General features: G+C 41.7%; 1 protein-coding gene across 21 annotated transcripts in view; it reads left to right on the top strand.

Moving 5' to 3' along the window:
• Positions 1-27,772, top strand: part of SFI1 (SFI1 centrin binding protein) — an 83,288-nt gene that overhangs the window by 22,014 nt on the left and 33,502 nt on the right. For 16 of the 21 annotated variants that reach the window (XM_027124204.1, XM_027124203.1, XM_027124211.1 and 13 more), the window contains 7 exons: positions 369-440; positions 8,334-8,444; positions 12,001-12,095; positions 15,567-15,684; positions 16,708-16,810; positions 25,593-25,749; positions 27,470-27,631. In XM_027124204.1, the coding sequence (XP_026980005.1) occupies positions 369-440; positions 8,334-8,444; positions 12,001-12,095; positions 15,567-15,684; positions 16,708-16,810; positions 25,593-25,749; positions 27,470-27,631 (818 nt within the window). Of the gene's footprint in view, positions 1-368; positions 441-476; positions 739-8,333; positions 8,445-11,998; positions 12,096-14,519; positions 14,606-15,566; positions 15,685-16,707; positions 16,811-25,592; positions 25,750-27,469; positions 27,632-27,772 lie in introns of those variants that run through there. The other 5 variants (XM_027124207.1, XM_027124224.1, XM_027124220.1 and 2 more) reach the window with 4 other exon arrangements.

The raw sequence follows: 27,772 nt of genomic DNA, 5'->3' as shown, positions 1-27,772 counted from the left end.
TGCGGAGCACAGGCTCTGGACGCGCAGGCCCAGCGGCCATGGCTCACGGGCGAGGCCGCTCCGCGGCATATGGGATCTTCCTGGACCGGGGCACGAACCCGTGTCCCCTGCATCGGCAGGCAGACTCTCAACCACTGCGCCACCAGGGAAGCCCTGAAAGTATTTTTTAAAAATAATCTGCTTGATGTTAGCTTTACAAATCTGTCCCATCCTGTGCTCTGTTTGATGCAATATTATCTATATATGATTCACCTTTTGACTCATACTAGTATCCCACTTCCTGGGACCTTAAAGTTTCTGTCTCCTTTCCAGAAAATTGATGATATAAACTAAATGCAGTTTTAAAATGTGTATGTCATTTCTTTCAGATGCATGGCCAGAAAGTTCTTGTATTTGTGGATTCGAATGACTTTTGGAAGAGTATTTCCCTCTAAAGCCAGGTAGTATTAGTTCAGAACACTGGACTTCTGTTGAGTTCATTCTAGGATTTTGTTTTGTATTAAGCCCATATATAACCTTTACTATGGCATGTGTTGCATTCCTTTCCTGCTCCTCCCCAGCCTCCAGGAGGTATATCATATAATGGTAACTTAACACATATTAGTTTGAATGAATGTTTGCCCAGGAGAAGTAAATGAGCTCTTTCAGGTCCCTGGCGAGACTGGCAGATTGACTTGGTCTAGGGCAGAACCTGGGGAAAAAGTTGGCATTGGCAAGAGGAGTGAAACTGAGTCAAGTGTAAGTCCCTCTGCCCGATAGCTTCACTTTTTCTAGGCTACCACCTGCTGCTGTGGGTTTTGGTTAACATTGCTTTAGCTGCAGCGCCCTAAGTGGATCGCAAGGGGTCAGGGACACTGTGCAGAAAGCCAGAGGGATGGAGAGAAAGAAGGGGCAGTGTAGGGAATGTTTCAGAGAACTGACAGCCATTGAAAATGTAAGTGTTTTTTAAAAACTGAAATGTTATGGGTTCTCACCCTTTACTTCTCCACTACTATACCCTTTCCTGTTTCATTTTTCTGACAGTATGGCTTTCCTGATCTGGAACATCAAGGTCTCTTGATTCAAGGTTTCTCAAGCAAATTTGGCCTGTGTGTGTTCTCTGAAATTTTTTCTTGGTATACCTTGTGGAGGGCCTTGCTCTTCCCATCTTTTTCGTGTGTCTTTACCAGTGAGGCTCCCAATGTGGCCATAGCCCATCGCAGCTGCAGGGATGAGGCATAGTCTACCTCTGCTTTTCCTTCTTTCCCTGGACCTTGGCCCTGCCCTTCTTTACTGCCTTGGTAGCTCTTCGTGCCTTCAATAATTTTTTTTTTTGTTTTTTCTTGTTCTCAGTGGGAGAACTGATAGGAGTAACATAGTTTGCCATTATCGGAAGACTCTTGTTTTTCTTTTTTTTACTCAGTTGAGTATTTTATTTATCTTCCTCCCTGTTAGCTTAGAAATTATATACTCTTCTATCCTTCTTTTACTGACTGCCGTAACAAATACAATGTGTTTGTTTAACTTACTGGGGTCTAATGTTAATTGTTTCTTTTTGCCCTCTTCCCAAACAAGGCAGGGTCCTTCGAACACTTTAACTCTCCTGTCTCTGTCCCCACTTATATGCCCTTATTGTAAGGTATTTTAATTGTTTATTTTTTTAAATTAAATTAAAATTTTTTTTTTTTTGGCTGGGCCATGCAGCTTACAGGATCTTAGTTCCCCAACCAGGGATCGAATCCAGGCCACAGCAGTGAAAGCGCCGAATCTTAACCACTGGACTGCCAGGGAATTCCCTTAATTCAGTTTATATTTTAAAATCTGCAGAACGTTATTACTCTCATTTTGCACAGCCAGTATTCATTTATATTTATTCATGTGTTTACACTTTTTGTTCTTTGTTTCTTCCTGTATCTCCAGGTTTCCATCTGTGAATATTTTCTTTCTATCATTTAAATGTTCCTGAACATTTCCTTTACAGTAGGTCTGCTTGTGATGAATTCTCTCAGATTTTGTCTAAAATTGTTTTTATTTCGCTTTCAGTTTTGAAAGATATTTCACTGGGTATATTAGGCTACATTGCCAGTTTTTTCCCCCAGCATTTTGAAGATATTCCATTGTTCTGTGACTTCCATTTGTAAGATGTTGATCTAATTGTTGCTCTTTTGAAGACTTATTATTCAAAGATTTAATATGGTATGCCTGGGTGTGGGTTTATTTTCTTAACGTCTTAGCTCATTTTGAGATAGGTTACAGGGTTTTCTTGGGTTTTGTTTTTGTTTTTATTTTCCTGTTTTGTGGGCACATCTTTCTGGCATAATTTTTTTGTCCATAGGCCTGTTATTCTGCTCCTTTTCTTTCTTTCTTTCTTTTTTTTTTTTTTTTTTTTGTGGTACGTGGGCCTCTCACTGCTGTGGCCTCTCCCGCTGCGGAGCACAGGCTCCGGACGCACAGGCTCAGCGGCCATGGCTCACGGGCCCAGCTGCTCCGCGGCATGTGGGATCCGGGGCATGAACCCGCGTCCCCTGCATCGGCAGGCAGACTCTCAACCACTGCGCCACCAGGGAAGCCCTACAGTAACTTTGTATAGGATTTTACTTCATTTACTTTTCTGTTGCTCACTTTTATATGATATTAATTTTTCTGAACTTTTAGAGTGAAGTGAGGTTTAGTTAAGCTTTCCTAATTTCACAGAGCTCCCTCTTCTGTCTCTGTCGTGGTGTTCACAGATGCGGCGGCTTGCTCTATGGGGTTTCCTGGCTTGTTCCCCTACCACGCTTGGTCTGATCCTCCTTGTCCTTCTTGTCCTTGTCCTCCTTGTCCTCCTGTCTCCTTGTCCTTCTCCTGCTCAGTTTCTATTCTGCTCCCAGCAGTTCCTCCTCGGTATGAAGCCCTGTCTGTTTTTGAGGTCAGGTCGGTTTTGAGAGTGTTGGGGCCAGACTGCTCCAGCAGCTTCAGCTCTTACATGAGCCCTGGTTTTGGAGAGAACAAAACTCCTCTCAGTTTCAGCTTCTGGTCTCAAGTTGGGCCTCTGCACTTTCCAGTGACTACTTATTGGCTGATTCAGGTTCTTCTGTTCTCAGGTTCCTCAGATACCACCTTCATCGCTCCTTCTTTCTTCTGTACAAATGTTAATACCATGGTGGTCTTTTGACTCTGAGTGATTTGTCCTCACCTGCTTGCATTTTGGGGTTGTAGGGATACCTTGTCACCTAGTTTTGTTGTAATAGATACATGAGTTTTTGGTTTTGCTACATGGTTGCTCTGTGTGTTTTGTAGGGATTCAGAGACTGAAAAACTATGTTGCCACCTTCACTCTCTTCCCCAAATCCTTTTCCTGCTTGATTTTGTTAAACTCATATTTGACTCATATTTAACTGGAAACCTCTTTTCAAATAATATCTATTTATATTCCAAGTACTCGGGAAACGCTGATTATGTTAGAAATGCATTTAACTCAAAGTAAGAGAAATTCTGACGATGGCTTAAACAAATCGGGATTTGCTTTTTCTCACAGTTTGGAGGTTGGTATTGGTTCAGCTGTTTAGTGATGTCATCAGAGACTCAGGCTTTTAGATCCTTTCCAGTTTACCATCCTTAGTATACTGGCCCTTTGTCCTTAGAGATGACACTGTATAGTTGCAAGATGACTGTTCTAGCTTTACACAGGAAGGGGGAGGAAGGGTGGTGTCAGCTGGACCTGTCTCTATCAGGAAGGCAAAACTTTCCTAGAAACCCTCAGCTGCTTCTGCCTCATTGGCCAGAGCTATGTCACTGGCCATCTTTAGCTTCTGAAGAGGCTGGGAGAGAAACCTTTCCAGCCTTCCTAGTGGATGCTGGTGAGGAAGCAGAGGCTTGGCGGTGGGTGTCGGGTATCTACGACTGATGTCTGCCTCACTGTTAGAGCATTCACATTGTACTCTTTTTCCTTTCTTTGCTCTTGAATGGTGGCAGGAAAGAATACTGGACTGGATTTTAGGAGACCTGAATTTTGGTTCTTACCTAGACCCTAGATAATGGTTTGATCTGGGGTTAAGTTACGGCTCTAGGCCTCAGTTTCTCAAATTGTAAAATGAGAGAGTGAGAATATTTTTTCTCTAAGTATCTACCAGAATTGTAATTCTGATACTATGTTTTCATTGACTTTGAAATTTGTGATGGGGTGGTCAGTTTCAACTTGTAATCTCTTTTTAAATCAAGTGGGTTATTTGTTACTTTGGGTAAAGTTGGGCATATTAATCTTTGCTTTTTCTTTTTTTCTTTTTGGTCTTTTTCCATATTGAATTATTTATTTCTCACTTTTAGGAATGTTAGAGGGGAATGATATCATACCAGAAACTTCAGAATAATACCTTTATGTGCTTGGAGAATGTTTTAACTTCTATAAACTGGAGTTGTTTTATCATTAATAAATGGAACCAAAATGACCACTGAATTAATAGGGCAAAAATAATACATACAGTATGTGTCCATATGTAAGGCAGTCTTAAATAGGAAGTATCACCTCTTTTTCTGAAGAGAAGATCTGAACAAAATTACTTGGCTAATTTGGGAAGTAGATAAAACAGTCACGTCCATTTATAGTATTTAATTTATCAGTATTTTTCGTCATTCTTGGTTAAGGCTTTGCTTCCTATTTTCTTGAGAAAATAGAAGTAACAGAAGAGACCATCACTCAGTCTACTGACCGCCAGCATCTATTGCTGTATGACCTGCTTTCCCAACTGTGGCATCTGTGGCAAAATCCTTTTGCGTTGCATTCCCCTTGTCCCTACTCCAGGCCATCACACTAGCAGTTTTTTTTCTGTCTCTTCTGTATCAATTTTTCCCTCTTTACTGGATCATTTGTACCAGCATACAATGCTATTATTTTCCTATCGTGAAAGAAAAAAAGTCTCTTTGATGCTCCTTCTTTCTGCAGCTAGCTCTCCATCTCTTTGCTTCCCTCTACATTTCCTGGCCATCCCCAACCTCTCCAGCACCTCTTTTTGTAGTCTCAAGTCCATCCTACGAGGCTTTTGATTCCATCATGCCACCAAAATTGTTTTTGCTTTTGTAAGGTCACTACATTTGCTGAAATCAGTGGTGAATTCTTAAATTTCCTCTCACTTGACTTACCAAGAAGCATTAGACAGCCCATCATTCCCTTCTTCAAGGAGCCCTTTCTTCTCCCAGTGTCAAGGTTACCATTCTCTCTGTTTCCCTTCCACCTCTTTGTCCCCTCTAACTCTCTTTGGTTGGTTCCTCCTCATCTAAATATCCCACCCCCAGTCCTTGCACTGCCTCTCTGTCTACCTCCCAACCATGTCAGCCTCATCCCATGATTCCCAAAGGTACACACCCAGCCCAGACCTCTTCCTGGACTGCTACACACGTGACATTCCACTCTGCGCCCAATAGACGTCACAACTCAGTATGTTCATAACCAAAGTCTAGACCTTCCCCACAGACCTCCCTGCTGAGTGTTACTCTCTCCAGTAAAGGAAGCTCCCATCCTTCTAGGGACTCGGGTCAGAAACCTAGGAGTCATCCTTGGTATCTTATTCCCTCACTCCCCGATTGCAATGCCAAATGCCAAAATTACGTTGATTCAACCTTCAAAATAGATTCAGACTCCAAGCTCTTCTCAGTACCTCCAGTTGCTACGACCCTGGTCCGGGCCATCATGTCTCCCCTGAATGACTCCAGGAGCCTCCTCACTGGTCTCCTGCTCCGAGCCTTGTCCTTAGTCTCTTCACACAGGCGGTCTGAGTAATCCAGTCACGTCACTCTTCGGCTCAGACCTTGGGCAGCTTCCCATCCTGCTTACAGTAAAAGCCAGAGTCCTTACTGTGGCCTATAGACTAGTCACCTTTTTGTTTTACCTATCTATGGATCTTTTCTTTTTCATTTCTGCCATCATAGTTTTAATTTCCAAGAGCTCTTTTTTGTTCTCTGAATAGTCCTTTTTTAAAAAAAATAACATCCTGGAGGCTCATAATTTTTTTGAGGTTAATGTAATGATTTATTTCTAAGGTTTTTGACTGCTCTGTTTCTTCCAAGCTCCTTTTTTCTGTGTGCTTTTGTTCACTGTCTCATGTTGTAGTCTTTCCTCAAATGTCAAGAGATCCTTTTATTGTCTGCTCATATTTAAGAGTTAATATTAGAAGCTTATATACCCATTCAATGTATGCATAGGGACTTGTAAGCTGAGGGTTTCCCTTTAGGCTTTTGAGGCAGAGACCAGATAGTCTCATTGGGGGAACTCCCATCTGTCAGTATCTGAAGTCCTTTTCCCTTAGATTGATCAGTTTTCCCCAGAGGAGAGGAGTCCTCCAAACTCCTTCTGGGGTAGAGTGGAGCGGAGGCGGGGGGCGGTGGTTATAAGCTTGGCGGCAATCAGAGGAGAGGGAATGTGGGTCTCACTGTTCAGTATGTAGACTCTCGGTTTAGGACTGTCTCCCGAGCTGTGCCTGGTGTTGGAGAGTCCAGTGCCCCTCAGGTTCAGCCTCTCCAGAGATAAAGCCTGAGTCTCTGCCCGGGTGAATAATGGGATCCAAGGGCCTAACTGCTTCTTACTCACAGGCTTCCAAACAATCCTGTGTTTTCATTTCCACCCAGGGCTCCCCGCTTCCCGATACCTCTTGTTCCCATGCCTTTCTGGGGTTCATGCCACCAGCCCCTTGCCTCTTGACTCTCCTCCCACCGACACTTAGTTCTCCGCCTTCTTTCACCTGTTGATTCAGTTGCCACTCGCCTGCCTGCTTTCTGTCATCAAAAATTTGTTGGCATCTCTTGTTTGTTTGTTTTTTTGTTTTCTGCAGTATGCGGGCCTCTCACTGTTGTGGCCTCTCCCGTTGCGGAGCACAGGCTCCGGACGCACAGGCTCAGCGAGCATGGCTCACGGGCCTAGCCGCTCTGCGGCATGTGGGATCTTCCCGGACCGGGGCACGAACCCATGTCCCCTGCATCGGCAGGTGGACTCTCAACCACTGCGCCACCAGGAAAGCCCGGCAGGCGGATTCTTAACCACTGCGCCACCAGGGAATCCCTGGTTATCTATTTTAAATATAGCAGTCAATCCCAAATTCCCAGTTTGTTCTTCTCCCCCAGCCTTCCCCGCTGGTAACCATAAATTCATTCTCTAAGTCTGTGAATCTGTTTCTGTTTGTAGATAAGTTCATTTGTATCTTTTTTTTTTTTTTTTAGATTCTGCATATGAGTGATATCATATGCTATTTGTCTTTCTCTGTCTGACTTACTTCACTTAGTATGGTAATCTCCAGGTCCATCCATGTTGCTACAAATGGCATTATTTCATTCTTTTTTATGGCTGAGTTATATTCCATTGTATATTTATGTACCACACCTTCTTAATCCATTCATCTGTCGTTGGAGATTTAGGTTACTTCCATGTCTTGGCTATTGTTTTTTTTGTTTTTAAAAATATTTATTGAGGCTGCGAAGGGTCTTAGTTGCGGCATGCTGGATCTTTGTTGCGACATGCAGGCTTTTAGTTGCAGCATGTGGAATCTAATTCCCCAACCAGGGATCAAACCCAGGCCCCCTGCATTGGGAGCATAGAGCCCTACCCACTGGACCACCAGGAAGTCCCATGTCTTGGCTGTTGTAAATAGTGCTGCAATAAACATTGGGAGGTGAATTTATGTATATTTTTGCCAGCCAGTTTTTTAAAACCTGTGAGTGGGTGAGGATGAAGGACATGTTAGTAACCTACAGAACCATGAAAAGAAATTTGGAGTGACTGACAGGCCAGAGTTCCTGAGTTATCAGTCTTCTTGACCATGCCTGTTAGCATCAGCACAGTCTCACTGCCCTGCTGCTTTCTTTCTTAATAGCTTTTTCCCTTCTTATTCTCTCTTCTCTTTTGCTCTTGTTATAACTCCCCTAGTCAGATTTCAGTTAAACTAATATATTCTGTTAAGTCCTAGGAATATCATTAGGCATTTGCTTATTTTATAACTTTTAATCTCCTGGGTATGTAAATGAGAAGTGTAGCTACTATCTTTTACTAATCAAATATATTTTTTAGTCTGGTGAATGAAAAAAATTGAGAATGTTAATTCTCAACTCACTTATGGTATTTGAAAAGTCAGATTTTTTTACTTTCACCTCTTTAATTGGTGAGATCTAGAGTATAAAAGTTCTTAGCCTCATTTCTAGTTTAAGTAGTTCTAACGTTTTGATCTGAAAAAGTTGAATATGTCTATTTTTAATCTATTTTGGTGTTATCAAATAATGAACCACACTTTTCTATGAGAAAGCAATGGCCATATGAAACGGTGATTTGGGAATAGATATCAGCTCCAACATGGTCAGTTATGTCTCTCTGGTTTTTTTTTTCATTGCCCTAGGTTTTACTATGAGCAAAGAATTCTGCAGAAGGTCTTTGAAGAATGGAAAGAAGAGTGGTGGGTTTCCCATCGAGAGTGGAAACTCCGTGTTTGCGCTGACTGTCACTATAGGTAGGATTTCATGTTACATTACTTTAATTTTACTGATACACGTTATCAAATAATTACTTGTTGGCATGTTTCTGGTCAGAAGGATAGAAATTTTTTTTCTGGTTTTATTGAGATATAATTGACATATATTAATTACTGTATGAGTTTCAGGTGTACAGAATAAAGGTTTGACTTACATATTATGAAATGATTACCACAATAAGTTTAGCTAATGTTTATCATCTCATATAGATACAATAAAAAGAAAAGGGGAGGGCTTCCTTGGTGGCGCAGGGGTTGAGAGTCCACCTGCTGATGCAGGGGACACGGGTTCGTGCCCCGGTACGGGAGGATCCCACATGCCGCGGAGCGGCTGGGCCCATGAGCCATGGCCGCTGAGCCTGCGCGTCCGGAGCCTGTGCTCTGCAGCGGGAGAGGCCGCAACGGTGAGGGGCCCGCGTACCGCAAAAAAAAAAGAGAAGGGGAAAAAAAAGAAAAAAATTTTCTCCTTGTAATGAGAACTTCTAGGATTTACTGTCTTAACAACTTTCATATATATCATACAGCAGTGGTAACTATAGTCATCATGTTGTACATTACATCCCTAGAACCTCTTTGTCTCATAACTGGAAGTTTGTACCTTTTGACTGCCTCCCCCAACCCACCCCGGCCTCTGGTAACCACAAATCTGATCTTTTTCTGAGTTTTTTTTTTTTTTTTTTTTAAGATGCCACATATAAGTGAGATCATATAGTATTGGTCTTTCTCTGTCTGATATATGTCACTTAGCCTAATGCCCTCAAGGCCCATCCATGTCGTCGCAAATGGCAGGGTTTCCTCTTTTTTTTTTTTTTTTTTTGCGGTACGCGGACCTCTCACTGTTGTGGCCTCTCCCGTTCCGGAGCACAGGCTTTGGACGCGCAGGCTCAGTGGCCATGGCTCACGGGTCCAGCCGCTCCGCGGCATGTGGGATCCTCCCGAACCCGGGCACGAACCCGTGTCCCCTGCATCGGCAGGCGGACTCTCAACCACTGCGCCACCAGGGAAGCACCCTCTTTTTTTTTAATGTATATGTTTTTATGGGATTTCCTCATTTTTTAATGGCTGAGTAAATTCCATTGTATATAGATACCACAACTTTACCCATTCATCCACCTTTGGACACTTAGGTTGTTTCCCTGTTGTGGCTATTGTAAATAATGCTGCTGTGAACATGGTGGTGCAGATATCTTTTCAAGTTAGTGTTTTTGTTTCCTTTGGATATATTTCCAGAAGTGGGATTGCTGGATTGTCTGGTAGTTCTATTTTTAATTTTTTAAAGATCCTGCATACTGTTTTCCTTGGTGGCTATACCAATTTACAATCCTACCAACAGTCCACAAGGTTCCCTTTTCTCCATATCCTCACCAGCGTTTGTTCTCTCTTGTCTTTTTTTTTTCTTATGTCTTATTTTTTGGAGACCTAATTTCCTACTTTTCCTTTTTTAATTGAGGTAAAATTGGTTTATAACATTATATAAATTTAGGTGCACATTATAATTCTATTTTGTCTTTTTGACGACGGCCATTTTAACAGGTGTGCGGTGATTTTGATCTCATTGTGATTTTGATTTATATTTTCCTAATGACTAGTAGTGTTGAGCATCTTTTCATGTACCTGTTGGCCATTTGTATATCTCCTTTGGAAAAATGTCTGTTTAGGTCCTTTGCCCACTTTTAAATTGGATTATTTTTTTTTTTTGCTATTGGGTTATATGAGTTCTTCATATATTTTGGATATTCCTTATCAGCTATGTGGGTTGCAAATATTTTTTTCCCATTTTGTAGGTTGTTGTTGTCACTTCGTTGGCTGTGTCTTTTGCTGTGCATAAGCCTTTTGGTTTGCTGTAGTCCCACTTGTTTATTTTTTATTTTGTTGCTTGTGCTTTAGGTGTCATATCCAAAAAATCATTGCTAAGACTTATGTGAAGGAGCTTTTTTCCTATATTTTCTTCTAGGAATTTCATGGTTTCAGGAGGTTGGACCATCCTTGCAACGAGAAGAGTTTTGGATTATTTTCTGTATTTCTTCAAATTCTTTTTAGAGTAAGCAAGATCAAAGTCCTAAATTAAGCCCAAGCACACAATACTGTGTGCATGTGAGCACATATACACAGAGATACCCCTCTAATTCAAGTAATCGTTATGTAATGATCATGCTAATGATTTGAATATGTTTTTCTCAGACTCTCACTTCTGTATAATTTCTAATTCTGTGTTTTAAAATAATAAAGTTTTAATTTGTATTGATTGGGAGAAAATATATGCCCAATATAGAACATTAAGAAAATAGAAATAGAAAAAAACTTTAAAAATTTATTTATTTTTTTAGCAGTAGAGAAGAAACTCTTAATCTTTGACATTTGTATTCCCAAAGATAAGTGGAAGAAAAAGTAAAAATTGGGAATTACATCACATAAGTATCTTTATACATCTTATTTTGCGGTACACGGGCCTCTCACTGTTGTGGCCTCTCCCGTTGCGGAGCACAGGCTCCGGACGCGCAGGCTCAGCGGCCATGGCTCACGGGCCTAGCCGCTCCGCGGCATGTGGGATCTTCCCGGACTGGGGCATGAAACCGTGTCCCCTGCATCGGCAGGCGGACTCTCAACCATTGCGCCACCAAGGAAGCCCTATACCTTTTTTAAAGTAAAAACTTAGTATGTCTTATACATTGTGTCTTTTTCAAATGGTATTCACTCATTATAATCATGTCTTTAAGCTCTTCGGGGCAGGGTTTCTGATTTATGGATATTTCAGATATCCATAAATACAGACATCGCTGAATCGTTCTAAGAAGCTGACAGAGTATGAAATCAAGTTTTAGGAAATGGGATAGTGAAGATATGGAGGGACTGACAGTCTTTTTTTTTTTTTTTTTTTTTTTTTGGGTGCTTTTTGGTTTTTTGCTGCGCGCGGCTTTCACTAGTTGGAGCGAGGAGGGGCTACTCTTCCTTGCGGTGCAGGCTTCTCATTGCAGTGGATTCTCTTGTTGCAGAGCGTGGGCTTCAGTAGTTGTGGCTTGCGGGCTCTGGAGCACAGGCTCAGTAGTTGTGGCACACAGGCTTAGTTGCTCTGCGGCATGTGGGATCTTCCCGGACCAGGGCTCGAACCTGTGTCCCCTGCATTGGCAGGTGGATTCTTAACCACTGCGCCACCAGGGAAGCCCTGGGACTGACAGACTTAATGTGTATAATGTATGTATTGAGACAGAAAAGACAAAGGAGAACATTGACTGTGTTTTAGTGCAAAGGAGAGGTTATGTTTTACATGGTGTGGATGATTGAGATATGACTGTCATTCCAAATGCCACAGCTTTGTGGGTGCTGAAGGTGAAGTTATTCTAGGATAATTCACACCTTTCTTCCTTGGTAATAATATAAGGTGTGGAGAACGACACTCCAATTTTAGCTTAGGATATAGATTGGCTTTTTTGTGTCAGAAGTGTTCCTGTTAATTTCTCCTAAGTACAGAACGGACTGGGTATGTCGGATTAGGAGTTGTTTTAAAGAAACGCTATTTGCTTTTTTGGCTCCTCAGATATTACTTGTATAACCTGATGTTCCAAACCTGGAAGACCTACGTGCATCAGCAGCGGGAGATGAGGAACAAGTACCTGAGAGCCGAGGATCATGGTGAGAAAAGGAAGTACACGTCTAAAGAAAATGCCTCCATTTGTCTTTTTTTTCCTTTATTAAGATTTTATTTTTAAGAGCAGTTTTAGGCTCACAGCAAAGTTGAGGGGAAGGTAGTAATTGCCCATATACCCACTCCCCAACACATACATAGCCTCTCCCATTATCAGCATCCCCCATCAGTGTGGTACATTTGTTACAGCTGGTGAACTTATACTGACACATCATAATCACTCAAAGTCCATAGTTTACATTAGGGTGTATTTTCTTTGGTGAGGTGTCAATTAAGTTCTTTTGCCCATTTTTAATTGGATCGTTTGTTTTCTTGTTGAGTTTTAAGAGTTCTTTGTATATTTTGGATAATAATCCTTTGTCAGATATGTCCTTTGCAAATATTTTCTTCCACTCTGTGGCTTGTCTTCTCATTCTCTTGACATTGTCTTCTGCAGAGCAGAAGTTTTTAATTTTAATGAAGTCCAGCTTATCAATCTTTTCTTTCATGGATGGTGCCTTTGGTGTTGTATCTAAAAAGTCATCACCATACCCAGGGTCATCTAGGTTTTCTCTTACATTATCATCTAGAAGTTTTATAGTTTTGTGTTTTACATTTAGGTCTGTGATCCATTTTGAGTTAATTTTTATGAAGGGTGTAAGGTCTGTGTCTTTTTTGCATGTGGATGTCCAGTTGTTCCTATACCATTTGTTAAAAAGACTATCTTTGCTCCATTGTATTCCTTTGCTCCTTTGTCAAAGATAAGTTGACTATAAGAGCCTGTTGCCAGGCTCTCTGCTGTGTTCCACTGATCTGTCACTTCTTTTGTCAATATCACACTGTTTTGGTTACTGTAGCTTTATAGTAATTCTTCAACTCAGGTCGTGTCAGTCCTCCAGCCTCCTTCTTTAATATTGTGTTGGGTATTCCAGGTCTTTTGCCTCCATATAAATGTTATAATCATTTTGTGATATCCACAGGATAACTTGCTGGGATTTTGGTTGGGGTTGCATTGACTATGAATCAGGTTGGGAAGAACTGACATCTTGACAATATTGAGTCTTCCTATCCTGAACATGGGCTCTCTCCCCGTTTATTTAGTTCTTCTTTTATGTCTTTCATCACAGTTTTGTAGTTTCCTCACACAGATTTCATATATGTTTTGTTAGATTTATACCTAAATATTTCATTTTTTTGAGTGCTACTGTGAATGGTGGTGTATTTTTAATTTCAAATTCCGCTTGTTCATTGCTGTTATATAGGAAATCAGTTGACTTTTGTATATTAACCTTGCATCCTGCAGCCTTGCTATGAATTGCTTATTAGTTCCAGGAGTTTTTTTGTCAATTCTTTTTGGCTTCTTTACATAGACAGTCATGTCATTTGCAAACAAAGACAGTTTTATTTCTTCCTTCCCAATCTGTATACCTTTTATTGCTTTTGTCTAGTTGCACTAGCTAGAACTTCTAATATGATGTTGAAAGGGAGTGAGAGGGGTCATCCTTGCCTTATACTTGATTAGTGGAAAAGCTTTTGAGTTTCTCACCATTAAGTATGCTATAGGCTTTCTGTAGATATTCTTTATCAAGTTGAGGAAAATCCCCACTTTTCCTAGTTTACTGAGAGCCCAGATTTACTTTTGCCTTCACAAAATCTCAGAAGCTTTTGTGAAGGATGAGTGCATTGTCTCTGAGAGAGAATAACTCCAAGTCAAAGGGAAGACTTGTTCGATTCCCTTTCCTGTTTTCCAGGATGTGTGATCTCTGAGCAGGAACTCCTGTGTGATCATATCCCTATGGTTTTCTCTATATGGCATGGTTTTGGCACCTACCACTCACTTAAGCATGATTTGTGTGAACTGGCTGTTCCTGCCCTGCTGGTGCACTGTTCTGGCTGTGTTTCTCTCGCAGCACTTGGGACTGTTGTCTGTCTTGCTGCCATGTGTCACATTGCAGTGCTTACTTCTGATCTTCTTTGTCCAGGTTGTCCCTTAGTGATCTTGTGGACAGTTTAGCTCTGGTCAGTGTCTGATTCCTCGAGTTGAACCCAGAAACCCATGTGGGGAGCCTAAGGGAAAAAAGGCACTAACTTTCAAAATGATAATGCAGCCTGCTGTTTCTCATAGCCATTTCACATGAATGCCCTATAGGCACCTCAAACTCAGCAAGTCCCCAGTACAGCTTGTCCACTGCTCCCCGTTTAGACCTGCTCTTCCTACTTTTCCTAGCTAAGCAAGAAACCTTACTTACGAACGGCATCGTCGTAACAGCATTTAGTTATCTTCTCTTAAAACATGCCTCCCTGAGGTGTCCCTTGCATTCATCTTTTCTTTGCCAATGCCTGAGATTAAGCCTCATCTCTTTCCCCAGAATATTATAAGTACCTCTCCTTTTATCTCCTTGGATTTATTTTCTTCTTTTTATAGATAATCTCGTTTACTCTTTGCAAACATACCTTGAAGGGAAGCACCATTTTGCAGATGAGGAACTGGTGTGAGGTTACTTAGCTCAGTGACAAAGTCAGTACTCAGGCCCAGCTTATCTTACTCAGGAGCCTAAACTCTAAGCTACAGCACCATACTAGTCCTTGTTGCCTGAGATGTGCTGATTCATGAGGTCTGAGGTGGGCCCAAAGAAGCTGCATGTTAAATTCTTTTTCATATTTTGACTTGACTTGTCAACAACTATGAAATATAAAGTATAGCTCTAGTCATCCTGACCACATTTTGGAGAATGTCCTCAAAATGTTTTACATAATTTTATTTTCTCCTTTGTGTTCTAAAAAGAAAAGAAACTTATGTCGTCAGTGATGACTTTCATAATGAAAATGGAATTTACCACAAAGGGAGACTTATGGACTTTTGTGCCTCCCATATTTAGTAAATTCTCTTTCCTCCAGGATCATTACTGGTCCTTCTTATTCTGTTTCTCAAACAGATACATATAGTATCCTTTCCTTTTGTCTTGCTTATTCTACTTTACAATTATTGTTTCAAACAGCAAATTTTATAACATGACTTCTTTAACTTTATATTATGGAAATTTAAAAATATCTACAAAATGGAAAGGTAGAATAATGAACTTCCGTGTACCCATCATCCAGCTTCCAATAATTATCGACTCACATATATCCATATCCACATTCATTTCTCTGCTTCCTCTGTTATTTCATGTGGAAATATTGCAGAATATAACTCTAAAAAAAATAAGGACTTTTATAATAAAAGATTTCTGAACAGTGCAGTACACTGATTTTCCTTTAAAAGTTTTGTAAATGTTATCACTTATATAACCATTCTTCATATCCTGCATCCTTATTAATTTTGTAGAGCTTCACAAGTTTTCCAGCAGAGGGCACTAGAAGACTGGAGGAATTTAGATATTCAAAGGAGGGATGTCAGAGCTTTTGAACTTTTGTCTTAACCCAGAGTGATCCATCTCCCCCAGCCCCATTTTGAAAATCTCTTTGGTGCCATCTAGATGCAAAACAAAAGATGCGACAGGCCTGGAAGTCCTGGTTGATCTACGTGGTTTTTCGTAGGACCAAACTTCGGATGCAGACCACTGCCCTGGAGTTTAGACAGCGGAGTACTTTGTGGTGAGTGTACTCCATTGCCCTACAGATCAGCAGCGTTCACTTTACCTCAGCTTTGCTTTATGCTACTGGAAAACCAGCATAAAAACCCACCTTAAAACAATGTTTTGGGGATTTCCCTGGTAGTCCATTGGTTAAGAATCTGCCTTCCAATGCAGGGGACGTGGGTTTGATCCCTGGTTGGGGAACTAAGATCCCACATTCCGCGGGGCAACTAAAACCACATGCTCTGGAGCCCGCGCGCCACAGCTAGACTGAAGTTCGCGCGCCGCAACTAAGACCCAATCAGCCAAATAAATATTTTTTAAAAAACCCCAAAACAATGTTTTGAACATAATTGATACCTAATAAATATTTATTGATAACTTGTTCAACATTGAGATCAGGTTTTCACTAAATCATAAGTAACACTAATTGAGTACTTACTAGAAAACCCTGTGTTAAGTTTCTGTGTGTGTTAATTTTTTAATGTAAAGTGTCTCATTTAATCCTTACCATAAACTATGAAATACTGTTATTGCACAGATTAAGATATATGAGCTCAGGCAAGTTACTCAACCTTTCTGAGACTTACTGTATAAGTTGTAATTAGCAGAACTAGGGCTCACCCACCCATCTCTCTGATGCCAAAGCTCATGCTCTTAACTGCTGCCTTGCACTGCATCTCAGCAGCATTGTCCACACATTGGAGGGTGAGTTAGTCCACTCTGAAAGCCAGGTGTGTGTAGCAATGAGCTGCTATATAATGGGACTGATTCCACTGTGCATTGTTCCCAGTGGTCCTCTGGTGTCCCAAATGGCAGTGTCTTAAAAGCTCAGTTCCAGAGCATGTCTGTAGTGTCTAAGGCTGGATCTGACCTTAGGAACCATCCGTTTCCAACCCTTAACTGGCAGCTGTAGAACTGTTTCTTGGCTGTTTAGGGAGAGGGACTTGAGCTCAGGGTCTGAGGCCCAGCCCTCACTGCCCTTCTCTTTTCTGGCTGGCCTTGCTCTGACTGGTCCCATCTTTGATTTGCTCTCTGACAGGGTGTGGTGGAGCACGTGGAGATGGCAACTGGGACAGGTTCACCTGGGCCGTGCCCTCCATGCCTCGGCTGTGAAGCACAGGGCCCGGAGCCTCCAGCTGCAGGTGAGTCCAGCAGACTCGGGCTTTGGTGTCCTCTGTCCACGTCGTCAGGCACCATACCCACAGTGGGAGCTTGGGCAGGTGGGGTCGGACTCCCAAGCAGAAAGCTGACCGTCATGCTGCTGCCTCTCTGCTGGGCCCTCCCTGCAGCTCAAGGGATGGAAGTGGGGTGCGAGGCAACTTGGAAGGCTGGACTCTTCAACAGACAGAGGCCGCTGGAAGGAATATGCTAGATGTGATTTCCAGTAATCTTTAGAGAGCTCCTGTTAATTGTGGAGCCGGAACGGGATTTATGAATTAATTATAAATATGTTTAAAGAAACAGCAGTATATTCTTTATTTCCTCATTACTCTTTTCCTACAGCAAATTAGAAAACGAGGGCAGAAAAGAAACTAAGACTGAAAAGAAAACCTGGCTTTTTCATATAATTTTGCTTATTTCTTAGAGTTCCTTTTGGGAAAGCCACTAGCTTTTGGTCAGTTATAAAGGCTTAACATCTGTACCAAACGTATGCTCTGGTGAAGCTTTTTTATGGCCTTTGATAAGCTTTCTGAACTTCAGTCACTTTTTAGTGTCTCCTGGGTACTTATAGGGCTGCCAAGTCAGTCATAGAGAATAGAACAGGGAGGAGGAGAAAAAGAAGTGCGTGTTACTATATTGTAGGAGTAATAACTTCTTTTTTCCGTTTATTTATTGATTTATTTTTGGCTGCGTTGGGTCTTTGTTTTTGTGCACAGGCTTTCTCTAGTTGCAGCGAGCAGGGGCTACTCTTCGTTGCAGTGAGCGGGCTTCTCATTGTGGTGGCTTCTCTTGTTGCAGAGCACAGGCTCTAGGCACGCAGGCTTCAGTAGTTGTGGCACATGGGCTCAGTAGTTGTGGCTCGTGGGCTCTAGAGCTCAGGCTCGGTAGCCGTGGCACATGTGCTTAGTTGCTCCGGGGCATGTGGGATCTTCCCGGACCAGGGCTCGAACCTGTGTTCCCTGCACTGGCAGGCGGATTCTTAACCACTGCACCACCAGGGAAGTCCCTGTAGGAGTAATAGCTTTTTAATCTGACAGCATTTTGTATCATCCATGGAAGAATATGCAGTATATGGAGATCATATGCAGACAGCATAGATTGGGGTCAGCAAACTTGCCCATGGATCAGATTTGGCCAGCTGATTGTTGTTGTAAATAAAGTTTTATTGGGACGCAGTTACACCTGTTCATTTATGTATTGTCTAAGCTGCTTTCAGGCTACAACGGTAAAGTTGAGTGGTTGCAACAGAGACCATGTGGCCTGCAAAGCCTAAAAAAAGTATTATCTGACCCTTTAAGAAAAAAATTTGCTGACCTCTGAACTCATAAGGTCTTCTGAAGCAGTAGCAAGGAAATAGACATAGTTCTTGCCAGTGATAATAACGGTAACAAGAACAGCAGGAGCAGTAATAGTATTTATTGTGGTCTTACTGTCCTAGGTGCTGGACTAAGTGTTTTATATGTGTTATCTCAATTTTCAAAATTACTTTTTAAATCCCGTATTATTATAGGTTAAATAACTCAAATGAGGGTCATGCACCTAGCAAAGGTCAGAGCCAGTATTTGAACTGAGGCAGCCTGAAAAGTGCAAAGCTGTTCTTTTAACTATCATGCTGCCTTGTCCTCAGTAGACTTGTGCTCTCAGGAGGGAGAGGGAGCTATGAATGTGAAAATGCCAGAAGCATAGGAACATAATGAGGCTGGTTTTCTGTCGCTGATGGACTTCAGCTATCGTCCCTTTCAGATAGTCACTTTGAGAACCTATAAACTCGTTCTCCTGGTGCTGCTATTGCTCAAAACACTTTTAGAATTCCTTTTTTACTGTTGCCTTCAAAGCTTGCAACAACAGATTTGAATGAATATTTTTAGTGATAGCAGGTTTTCATTGCTTGAGGTTAGATTTAACTTAGAAGACAGCCGAGAGTCATTCAGAATCAAATCCAATGAAAAACGTGAGCAATCAAGATAACACTGATACGGACCACACTGTATGAGACTCTAAGGCAAATTTTATAGTGCAGATTATAAATAAAATCCTTGTGTCTGATAAGTACCATATGATTTACCAAGAACTTAAATTTAAGTCATTCTCTTAATCCTCACAGCATCTCTGAACTAAGCAGGGCAGACGTCATGAGATATGTAAAATTTAAAAAAATTAAATTATGTACTTCAAAAATAAAAACATTAAATATAAAACATTTATTAAAAATATTAAAAGATATCCAAGTACCCAACATACAGGTTTAAAAGGTGTTAGCATTTTCCATACTTGCCCCAGAATTTAATGTGATTAAATTCACAGTTCAAGCCCCCCACTTCCTTCCTTCCGCCACCTTTCCTCCTTAGCGATAACCTGTACCCTGATACTGAAGTCCCCATTTTCTTGTGTTCTTTTGCACTTGTAAAAATGTGTGCATACATATACATAAAGAATAAGTGTTCTGGACTTCCCTGGTGGCGCAGTGGTTGGGAGTCTACCTGCCAATGCAGGGGACACAGGTTCGAGCCCTGGTCTGGGAGGATCCCACATGCCGCAGAGCAGCTAGGCCCGTGAGCCACAACTTCTGAGCCTGCGCGTCTGGAGCCTGTGCTCCGCAGCAGGAGAGGCCGCGATGGTGAGAGGCCCACGCACTGCGATGAAGAGTGGCCCCCGCTTGCCACAACTGGAGAAAGCCCTTGCACAGAAACGAAGACCCAACACAGCCATAAATAAATAAATAATTTTAAAAAAAAAAGAATAAGTGTTCTGACTTTGTGTTGTTAGGAAACTTATGAATGGTGTCATACTGTACATTTACTTTGCAGCTTGCTTTTTTTTAATGCAACAGTGTATTTTTGAGGTTTATCCATGTTGATACATAGAGATCTGTTAACTACCTATAATATGCCTTTGTACTGAATAAGGCTCAATTTACCTGCTCAGTGCTGCTGACCTGTTGATTCCTTCTGATTATGTTTTTTACAATTACAAACAATGTGGCAGACAGCACTCTTAAACACAGATCCCTGTGCAAGAGTCTGAGTTTCTCTTGTTCCTGGAAGTGAAACTTCTTTGGGTATCATCTCGTCATCCTTATCAAGCATCACCTATTTGCTCCAGTGCTGTGCCAGTTTATGTGCTAAAATTTCAGTTCCCATTTCTTTTGGCCTCATCAGCGCTTTGCATTGTCAGACTTGGTCATTTTCACCAGTTTGATAGGTCTGAAGTGGTAATTCCTTGTTGCTTTAATTTACATTTCGCTGATTCCTAATGAAGCCCAGCATCTTTTCAGACGCTTGTTTGCCATTTGAGTTTCTGTTTTTCAGCTTGTTACTATCCCTCACTCCTTTTTTTCTGTTGGGTTATTTGCCTTTTTCTGCTCTGTGGACATTGTCATACATTCTGCTTACTAATCTTTTGACTATTAGGTACATTGCAAGTATTTTCTTCTAGTCCATAGCCTGTTTTTTTGCTTTGTTTATGGTGGGTTTTTTTTCATACAAGTGTTATTATTTTCAGTGTACCTAATTCTTGTATCTTATGGTTTGGTCTTTAACCCATCTTGGGTTTAATTTTATAAATTGTGTGTAACAGGGTCCTAGTTTGTCATTTTCCTTATGGATAATTTCTGCAGCACTGTTTACTGGTTAGTTCATCCTTTATCTTTTTTATACTGACTATTAGTCCACCTCCATTATAGAGCAACGTCCCATTTGTTCATGGGTCTATTCTGGGCTCTGTATTCCATTGGTCTATTTGTCTATCTGTGAGCCAGTACACACTGTTTTGATTATGATTTAATGAAGCAGGTAGGAAAGAACAGAGGTTCTCTAGTTAGACTGCCCAGGTGGAAATTCTGCTGCCATTACCTATTAGCTTTGTGCCTTTTTTAATGAGTTACCTAATCTCCCTGTACCTTGACTTCTTTTTTTTTTTAATATTGCATTTTGGTTTTTATTGCATTTTATTTTTTAATTTTATTTTTTTTATACAGCAGGTTATACATATTAGTATATATATGTCAATCCCAGTCTCCCAATTCATCCCACCACCACCCCACCTTATATTTCTTATCTGTAAGTAAATAATAATGGTACCTACCTCATAGGATTGTTGAGGATTAAGTGTAGTGATACATGTAATATGCTTAGAGCAATGCTTTGAGTATGGAAATCCTCAGTAAATGCTATAACTGTTCATTACTACTCCTGATCTTACTGTATAGCTCTTAAGTTTTCATATGTGGAAAGAGATCTTCTTTATTCTTGTTCTTTTTAAAAATTGTCTTGGCAGTTGTTCTTTACTCTTATTAATTTTAGGATCAACTCGTCAAGTTCCACAACAAAGCCTACTAGGATTTTTTATTATAGTACACTGACTTTTTACATTAGATTGGAGAAAATTGTCATGTTTGTGATATTGAGTCACCCCACCCGTGAACTTGACGTAGCTTGTGATCTATTGATGGGTGTGAGAGGGAGAGTAGGAAAGATTAGGCCATGAGGTGACAAGGAGGCAGATGTAATAGTAAGGCTCTGCAGGCTGTGCCCATAAAGGCTTTGGCTCTTTTTCCAGGGGAGGGGGAAGCTACTGGCTTTGAGAGGAGGAGTGATGTGATCACACCCCACCTCTTAACAGGCTCCCTCTGGTTCATCGTGTGCTGCCTTTTGAGGAAGGAAGGGAGAGAGAGAGAGATATGAGAGAAAGGGGGAGAGAGAGAGAGAGAGGGGGGGGGGGGGAGAGGGAGAGAGAAAGAGAGAGAGAGAGTGTGTGTGTGTGTGTGTGTGTGTGTGTGTGTTCTGTTTTCAAGAAGAAACAATGGAAAAATAAACCAAAAACTAAGGAAAAGTGGTTACCTATGGGGGAAGGGAGGGAACAAAGTACTTCTGTGAATTTACTTTGTTACATAGGTTTAACTTTGGAACCATGTAAATATTTGATATAATTAAAAACAAAAAATTAATCAAAAAGGAAAAGAACCAATCCCTAGGATTTTAGAACACGCTGAAACAAACATACCAAGTTTGTAGCAATGACTACAAAGAGAAAAGAATTACTTTAAAATACAATATTTTGGCTGTTCATCCCAAGTGGGATGTGTTCTAAGGACACAAAGAACTACTAAGAGATCTAAAATTGCATTCAGTGGTCTTATTGTAAGTAGCAGGTTTGGATTGTTGGGTTGAATCTGTTACAGTAAGATAAAGCAAATAACTATGTCTGTGTCATTAGGAAGCATGATTTTCAGTGTAAAAGGAAAGATTACAGGTACAAAATCAGAAATTAAACAAAAGCCCTGTTATCTGAAATTGGAAATGTCAATATCAGTATGGACTCATGGTTTTTTTTCCTCTAAAATAGTGAATTTCTAACTCTATTTACTGAAAAGACTTAAATGCTTTGTTACTGGCACTGCTTCTAGCATCCCCAGTGCCCAAGTTGTGGTCTCTTCTGTTTCCCACTAAAGGGAACTGAGGCTTTTTGGAGAAATGGCTGATTTCCAGGTATAGAGCAGGAAATAGACATCATAAGCCTAGGAGATAGTGTGCAGGAGTATGAGGAAATTAACAGAGGTTAATGGGGTTGTGTCAGAAGGACTCCCATAGGCTTAAGATAGAACAATTTGAGCATCAAAAAGAATAATGACTGCTGTGGATTGAAAACATATCAAATATGTAAAAATTCATGCATTCATAATGAGAAAAAAAAGCTCATTGGTCACAATTTTGGGTTGTTAGAGCATTAATTCAACTCTTTGGAAATTAATGAAGGCCAAAGTCAAGCATTTATCCTGCCTTTCCTATACAAACTAATCTTTGAAAAACGAGAGGGTTAATGAGAGAGTAAGGCTTCTTTATAGAATTTCAGTTAATAAACGCAGGAGTATTAGAATTATAAAATTGCCACCCCAGTGAGAAAATGGATCTAGGCAGCAATCACCCAGAGGAAAGACAACAGGGAAATATAAGGGAGGAATCAGATTAATGCCATCTGAAGCCACTGGAACAGTCTTGGCATTGCTAAAACTATGGCAGCCAACCACAATGTGATGTAACAGGAAGTACCCAGCAGCACTTGAGACATGTTCTTGCCTAAAATTTGAACATGACTCCCACCAAGCCAAACATGAATCTGACTATAAGTTCATGGGAAATACAGGGATCAGAGGGACAAGTTAGAGACATCTGGAGGAGACAATCGGACAAATCTAAAACGTGGGACAGTTTATAGCGTACATGACCTGGTTTCTCTAACAAATTGGTAGCATGAAGAGAAAAAAGGCAGGGAGGGAAATTGTCATATAAGATGGAGAGATTTAAGTGACATAACCACAACAAATGAGAAAGTACAATTCTGGCTGTTGTGTTAAGAACAGACCTCAGAAAATCAAGGATAAAAGCAGGGAGGACAGTTAGGAAGCGATTACAAAGTTCCACGAGAGATTCTGGACAAGGATGATAGGAAGATGGTTTTGGATTCTGGGTATGCCGACAGGATTTGCTAGTGGATAGTTAAGATGTGAAGTGTTAGAGAAAAAGTCTAAGAGGACTCCCAGGTTTTTGGCCTAAGTAATTGGAACAATGGAGTTGCTATTTACTGAAATGGGGGTGTTGGAGGGAGAGGCAGATTTGTAGGGAAAGATTAGGAGGAGCTCCATTCTGAGCTCCGTATCTTCAGCCTGATGGGCCTTCCAAATGTCCACGAGGGGGTGTCAGGGAGGCAGCTGGATATATGTGTGGAGTCTTGAGGATGAGTCCAAACCTGAGATGTAAAGTTGGGAGTCCTCAGCATGCAGATGACATTTAGAGCCATGAGACTAGGTGAAAGCACAAAGGGAATGGGTATAGCCAGTGGAACTGAGCCTGTCCGGTGAAGTGATGGGAATCAGCGGCAGGAACAGAGGAGAGGCCAAGGTATACTGGAAGCCGGGTGGAGGCAGGTGTGATGAGCTGTGTCACGTGCTTCTGGCAGGCCAGGGCAGGTGAGGACTGAGATTTGGCCTTCGGATTGAGCCACGTGGAGGTCATTGATGCCCTTGATAAGAGCAGTTTCAGTGAACCCGATGGGGAGAGGATTCAAGAAAACCAGCTTAGACGAGAAATGAGAAAGGTAGAGAGCCCTTTTGAAGAGTTTGGAAAGGAAAGCACTTGGGTGTTAGCTGGGTGGCATAGTGGTCTAGAGAGGGGTGTTCGGTGGTTGGTTTGAGGATCACTGATTTATTCCCTTCAGGAAGTATTTGTGTGACAATAATCTTTCATCCCCAACTTTTTAATTTTGACAAATAACAAATCACAGAAAAGGTGGATTCTGGGTTCTCTTCACTAGTTTAACCCATCCTTAACATCTTTCCACATTTGCTTTCTCTCAAGTGTATCGGTATATTTTTTACATTTTCTGAGTTGCTTTAAAGTTGCAGACATAAAGTTTACCCTAAATACTTAAGCTCATATCTCCTAAAAATAAGGATGTTCTTCTATATAACCACAATATCAGTCATATCTAAGAAATGTAATGTTGATATAGTAATATCTAGAATACAGTTCGTATTGCAGCTGTATATTGTTGCTCTTTTAGTGTCAGGTGCAGGGTACAATCAAAGGTCACCCATTGCTTTTGGTTGTCACATCCCCTAAGGGAGAAATAACAACACACTCGAATGCTGATTTTAAAAATCTAGTAGAGAGTGGAAACTGATGATGCAGAAGGGAGTGGGGGGAATTGCCAGAGTGATAAACTTGAGAAAATGATGGGCTGTATGCATGGCAGGGGTAACCTGTGATGGGAGAGTGGACAATTTATCCAGAGCAACAGGAGAGAAGGCAGAGCCTGTTGGCAGGTGGGGGACGTGTGGGAGCTTGAGAAAATTGTCTTTTGATTGCTTTTATTTTCTTGGTGAAATAGGAAAAATGGTATTCAGCTGAGAGGAAGGAAAGGGGAAGAGGTGTTATAGGTTTAAAAAGGTATAAGCGGGGAGGTGGGGGGGCTTCCCTGGTGGTGCAGTGGTTGAGAGTCTGCCTGCCGATGCAGGGGACACGGGTTCATGCCCCGGTCTGGGAAGATCCCACATGCCACGGAGCGGCTGGGCCCGTGAGCCATGGCCGCTGAGCCTGCGCGTCCGGAGCCTGTGCTCCGCAACGGGAGAGGCCACAACAGTGAGAGGCCCATGTACCGCAAAAAACAAAACAAAACAAAACAAAACCAAAAAAAAAGGTATAAGGTATAAGAGAAGGTATCAAGTCATCTATGACAGTCACCTTCAAAGTAGGGCATGCGTTTTGTTGAGTGTGCACGAAGACTTTCCCAAGGGTGTGCATTTATGGATCATCTTAAGGGAATCCTTCTGTAGACCCTCAGTTTCTGTAGGTCCACGTCTTGGAGACTAACGTCCCTGAGAAAGGGCCTCTTGACCGTAGGCTTCCTCCCACTTTGAAAGAAAAGGCAGACCCTCCTCTCCTATCCCCAATCTGAATTAATTATATCACCCCTTGGATTGTCCCTGCTTCTTGTATATGCATTGATTTTATTAGTCCTTTTTTTTCCCCCTTCTTAATCCAAAAAAAAATTACTTTTTGGAAGCAGAGAATACCCTTCTTAAAGATCTTTTCACCCCAGACTCCCATCACTTACGATTCTCCTTGGGAATTTCCCCTCCTTTTTAGCCTTTCCTGTGTGTGTATCTAATTTTAGCCTTTCCAGTGTGTGTGTTTCTCTTTTCCCTCACCAGTACTTCACCTGTGTTTTCCTGCTTCCATTGACTGTTGTCTTTTCTCTGGTTTTCAGGCTTGGTCACGGTGGCAGGAACAGCTTCTGCATGTCTGGAGGGAGAGGCAGAAGATGGTCTCCTCAGTGAAACACCATCAGCACTGGCAACAGTGGAGAGCCCTGAGGGCCTGGCTGGAATACCTGCAGGTGCGCAGAGAGAAGAGGCAGCGGAAAGGTGAGCAGGAAGTCCTGAGCTCCAGGGACAGAGGTTGGTCAGAGTGCCCACTCTCCTGTTGCCTGTTACTGCCAATAGGGTGGTAACTTATTAAGGGGAGATATAACCATGTTACACCACAGATTTTCAAAAAGGAGATTGAGGAGGAAGATAAATCATCCTCAATTCACAGTTAAGATATTTCCTTCTGTTTTTTAATCAATATTTAATTCAATAGGATTTTAATTATGATATAAATACTGTGATTATTATGATTAGTATGATACACACAATTTTGTATCTTTATTTTTAACTTTTTATTTTATATTGGAGTATATCCGATTAACAATGTTGTGATAGTTTCAGGTGCACAGCAAAGAGACTCAGCCATACATATACATGTATGTATCCATTCTCCCCTAGACTCCTCTCCCATCTAGGCTGTATCTTGCTTTTTTTTTTCACACAACTAATCAATACTTTCCTGTGTCTTTAAGTGTTCTTAATAAATGTTAGTTTTTAAATGATTGTATTTTACAGGAGAGGGACTTACCTTATTTTTTTTTTTTTTGGCCTCGCTGTGCATCTTGCAGGATCTTAGTTCCCCAACCAGGGATCAAACCCATGCCCCATGCAGTGGAAGCGCAGAATCCTAACCACTGGATCGCCAGGGAAATCCCTAGCCATTCTTGTATTAATAGATATTTGGGTTGTTTGTCCTCAGTTATGCAGATGCATGTGATTTATGATGTTGAGCTTTTGAACACTATTCTGATGGTTTTATTTCCCCGAGAGAGGTCAGAAGTAATGATAAATAGGTCATGATCGTAGGTACTTTTTGTACTTCAGTTTCTTGAGCCCACAGAGCAGTGAGTTGAACACTGTGCTGGCCACAGGGTTAGGCTCTCCTGCTTACCCTAGGCCTCCCTGTGGGACCTCCTAGGCTGCCTACACTGTCTCTTGGGAGAGGGAATGTGTCTGTGTGAAAATAGTGACAGGGGACCACCTGTCTGGTTGCCCAAGCCTGGAAGTTGAAGGCATGAAGCTATTTAATGATGAGCTGCCGACTAACATGCCTCCAGTTATGGCATTCTCATTGCAGGACTAGTTCCCTTCCACTTGCTGGACTTAAGCTCATCAGGCCAGTTGCTAATTAGTCTTAAAAGGAGATGGAGCTGGCAGCCTGTAGCAGCCTGGCTGAAAGCTCACAAAAGCCTTTGACAGCATGTTGACCAAGTTGTGTGTCATTGACTCAGACCCTGAAATCCCATCCGGGAAACAGTGATAAAGAGGCAAAAGTGAAATGGAGTCTTCTTTGAAAGCAGCAGTCGCCATTACTGCTCCTCAGTAGCTAACTAGGAGCCTCAGCCCTTTGATAGAACCCTTTTCTCTTTGCTGGGAGAGAAGAGATACACTGACAGCTAAGGGATTCCTCCCGTGTTTAAAAACCTTTTATTCTGGGACTTCCCTGGCAGTCCAGTGGTTAAGACTCGTGCTTCCAGTGCAGGGGGCATGGGTTTGATCCCTGGTGGGGGAACTAAGATCCCACATGCTGCATGGCACGGCCGAAAAAAAAAAAAACAAACAAACAAACAAGAAAACACCTTTTATTCTAACGTTCTTCAAGCAGCCTTGAAGCCCTGATGCCTGCCAGTAGTGGGTTTCATCCTGTCTTAAAGGTGCTTCCAGCTCATCGCCCAACCTTGAGGGGGCAGCACTTAAGCTATTTTCTCTGTTGCAGAGATGGCTGAGGGATTCCACTGCGTCATTGTGCTCCAGACACACTTCTGTGATTGGCGGTGGGCCTGGAAGCGGAGGGAGAGCTTGTACATCCACCATGAGCGGGTAGATGGGCTGGCCAGGAGGATGGTGCTGCGGAGGGCCTTTATTCACTGGAAACACTGTATCCTTTGCACCACCCAGCCCTGTCTGTACAGCAAGAACAGCAAGAGCTCACCAGCCTATAAGACAAGAGTCAGGAGATACATAGGAAGTAGTTACCCAGAAGTTTAAGACAATTCGGATCTCTGTTGACTTCTTTTTA

The sequence above is a fragment of the Aethalodelphis obliquidens genome, unplaced genomic scaffold, assembly GCF_003676395.1.
Source record: "Aethalodelphis obliquidens isolate GAN/ISIS:26980383/991018 unplaced genomic scaffold, ASM367639v1 scaffold28, whole genome shotgun sequence".
Classification (NCBI taxonomy): domain Eukaryota; kingdom Metazoa; phylum Chordata; class Mammalia; order Artiodactyla; family Delphinidae; genus Aethalodelphis; species Aethalodelphis obliquidens.
Note: the sequence above shows the minus strand (reverse complement) of the source record. Positions and strands in the feature narration are given on the sequence as shown.